Below are 2,521 nucleotides of genomic sequence, written 5' to 3'. Positions count from 1 at the left end.
ACGTCGCAGAGACACGAGCAGAGCATCCCCGCTAAACAGCTCAACCAGACCCATTTATTATCGAGTTGAAAACGAAGAGGGGTAGATGCTATTAACTCTACCCTATGACTCTGAAATGATACGGCCCAAGAGTCAGTAATTATAATAAGGGAAGAATGAGCCCAAATTTGCTCAGCTCTCCCAGGGCCGCCTGTAAGCCATCCCAGCGGCAGCGGTATTAGTGTGCTAAGCTGCCAAGGCCGTCAAAAGATTGCAGGAGAGGGAGAACCAGCCTAATTGGCGCGGCTGGCTCCTGAACCTGCTAACAAAATAAAGGCCTGGTCCCCCAACGTGGTGACATTTCCTCACGCTGCTTGCAGGCTGGGCTCAACCGAGCCACCAGCTCACACCTTTGACAGTGGCCTGGGTCCCCGGGAAGCACGTGCACAGCTGTGCGTGGCCCCGAGGTGCAGCCCGTAACCTCCTCCTCTCTCCCCTCTGGACCAGATGCGGAACCCTTACTCCCTGCCCTACCTCCTGTTCCTGCCCCTGGGTGCCTGCTTCCCAGTGCTGGACACAGAGGAGCCCGTGGACGCCGTAGGGGGCACCGGACGTGAAATGAGCTGGACGCACCCAGCAGGGGGACGCCCCTTCCCGTGGGGCCCCCCTGGGTGGCCAAGAGCCCCGCACTCACACGCCCTGCTCATCACGGCCAAGGAGCTGCGGGCGTTGGGCAGGGCGCGTGCTGGCTTCAAGCTGCGTCTTGGGAGGCAGGACGACGGCAGCAAGGCCACTGGCCTCCTCCTGGAGGAGGCCGAGAAGGTGGGGGGCCCGCTGGGGACTCTGGCTGAGGAGCTCAATGGCTACAGCAGGAAGAAAGGGGGCTTCAGCTTCCGCTTTGGCCGGGGATGAAGGGGCCAGTGATCCTGGGAAGGGCCCCTCTGCACCCGACCCCATCCCCGCCGTTTCCACACGCTTCTCCTCTGGCCTCAAAAGACCAAGACACTGAGAAGGTGTGGGGTCTTCTTATAAAGGACAACAATAGGAATTATAAAAGCAGTAGGATTGGTTAGGTGGGTGCTTACTTTTGATTTCCAACTTTGCTGAAGCAAAAAAACCCTGGATGGTGTCAAAAAGGAGCTCAAAAGGCCAGAAAAGCAAGGTAACAAGAGATACCACATCTGGCACCACCCCCTGGCAGTCTGCTGCGTTTCAGCCCCCTCCTCCGGGGGCCTGGAGCTGAGGATGCCCTTGGACCACGAATCTGAACAGGCAGAGCCGGCTGTGCTGGCTCTGGCCTAAAGGTAGGTGGCCTGAGTGATTCCGTAGGATAACCCAAGTTTTGACAGTCTCCGCCAGGACGTCAGGGGTTGACATCTGAAGTGCGACTGTGAGCGAGCACATTCCACTGGGTACAGACTGTGGTTCTGAAAGTTAACAATGGAAAAAAGAAAAATCTTGTTCTCCATCCCATTAAGACAACATCCCTCTGGCAAGAAAACCTTGCTGCGGTGTTGCAATGCCACTCGGAACCCGCTGCCCAGCCCTTCTGACAACTGTCTTCATCGGTGGTACAACGTTTGCCAAGCCGAGAAGCCTCGTGGGAGGTGAATGAGGAAGGAATACTTTTTTTTTTTTTTGCTGCAGCAAGGTTGAGTGTCCAGTGTTCAGAATGTGAATGTATTGTTGTCTTTTGAAATAAAAGTTGTAGTGACTGCAAACTGTGACGGGAAGCCCGCCTGACTCTTGCCTGCAGGTCCTCTGTGCCCTGGGAACTTCGCTTCCCGAGTTGCGAGTTGCCTTGACTTTGGGGAGATGGAAATCGTGTCTCCTGTACCCCACACACCTCTCCAGGCATCTCCTTAATTGGCAGTTGGTGAAATACCCATGGTCAGAGGTACAGGGAAAGACACACGGGGTGGTGCATTTTTCCTCTTGCGCTAGACAGCTCTTGCCCTGGTTTTCTCCAAGCGAGGAGAATTCTGAAAGCAACTGCTCTGCCCCGAGGGAAGCCCGCGCTGGGCAGCCCTGGGGCAAGGCGGAGCATCTCCTTCAAACGTGGCTTTGGTGAGTCCTGCGTTCTGACCCTAGTCAGCTTCAGCAGTCTGATGCTCCTCACTCCCTGGCTGGCTTCAACTGCCAGGACCAGAACCTGTATCGATGTTGCCATGGCAACACCTCTCCTCCTCCCCTGGGAGCCGTGGCTTGCCCCTGTTCACAATTGAATAATTCTCCATTGAGCTGTCACAATTAATTGGTAGATTCTTATTAGCCTTTTTAGAACCACACTGGGCCTGGGCCCAGCTTGGCACCTCAGAGCATTTCACAGTGTTTTTCCCGTTCTATTAGAGACTTAGGTTCCCCGGTAGCAGCTCTCAATCCTCGACAGCCCGGAAAGTCACTTCATTAAGGGGTGACAGATCTGAGCCACAAAAAGAGGCGGGCTGACTGGGGAGCAGAAATGGGATGCAGGGAGGGGCGGGGACGCAGGAGTTGGAGCTTCGCCTTATGTTGAAGCAAGCTGCTTAGAGCACATGTCCTG

At 55.5% G+C, this 2,521-nt stretch overlaps 1 protein-coding gene across 1 annotated transcript; it reads left to right on the top strand.

Annotated features, from left to right (window-relative positions):
- Positions 1-486: 486 nt before the first annotated feature.
- QRFP (pyroglutamylated RFamide peptide) lies at positions 487-891 on the top strand. The gene has a single exon (XM_052649778.1). It carries the CDS (start codon positions 487-489, stop codon positions 889-891), a length of 405 nt encoding a protein of 134 aa, XP_052505738.1.
- The last annotated feature ends 1,630 nt before the right edge of the window (positions 892-2,521 follow it).

The sequence above is a fragment of the Budorcas taxicolor genome, chromosome 11 (genome assembly GCF_023091745.1).
Source record: "Budorcas taxicolor isolate Tak-1 chromosome 11, Takin1.1, whole genome shotgun sequence".
NCBI lineage: Eukaryota > Metazoa > Chordata > Mammalia > Artiodactyla > Bovidae > Budorcas > Budorcas taxicolor.
This window is presented reverse-complemented; position numbering and strand designations above follow the sequence as displayed.

What these genes read in the sequence shown, in the direction of transcription:
- QRFP (XM_052649778.1), top strand. Translation starts at nt 487, where the DNA reads ATGCGGAACCCTTACTCCCTGCCCTACCTCCTGTTCCTGCCCCTGGGT.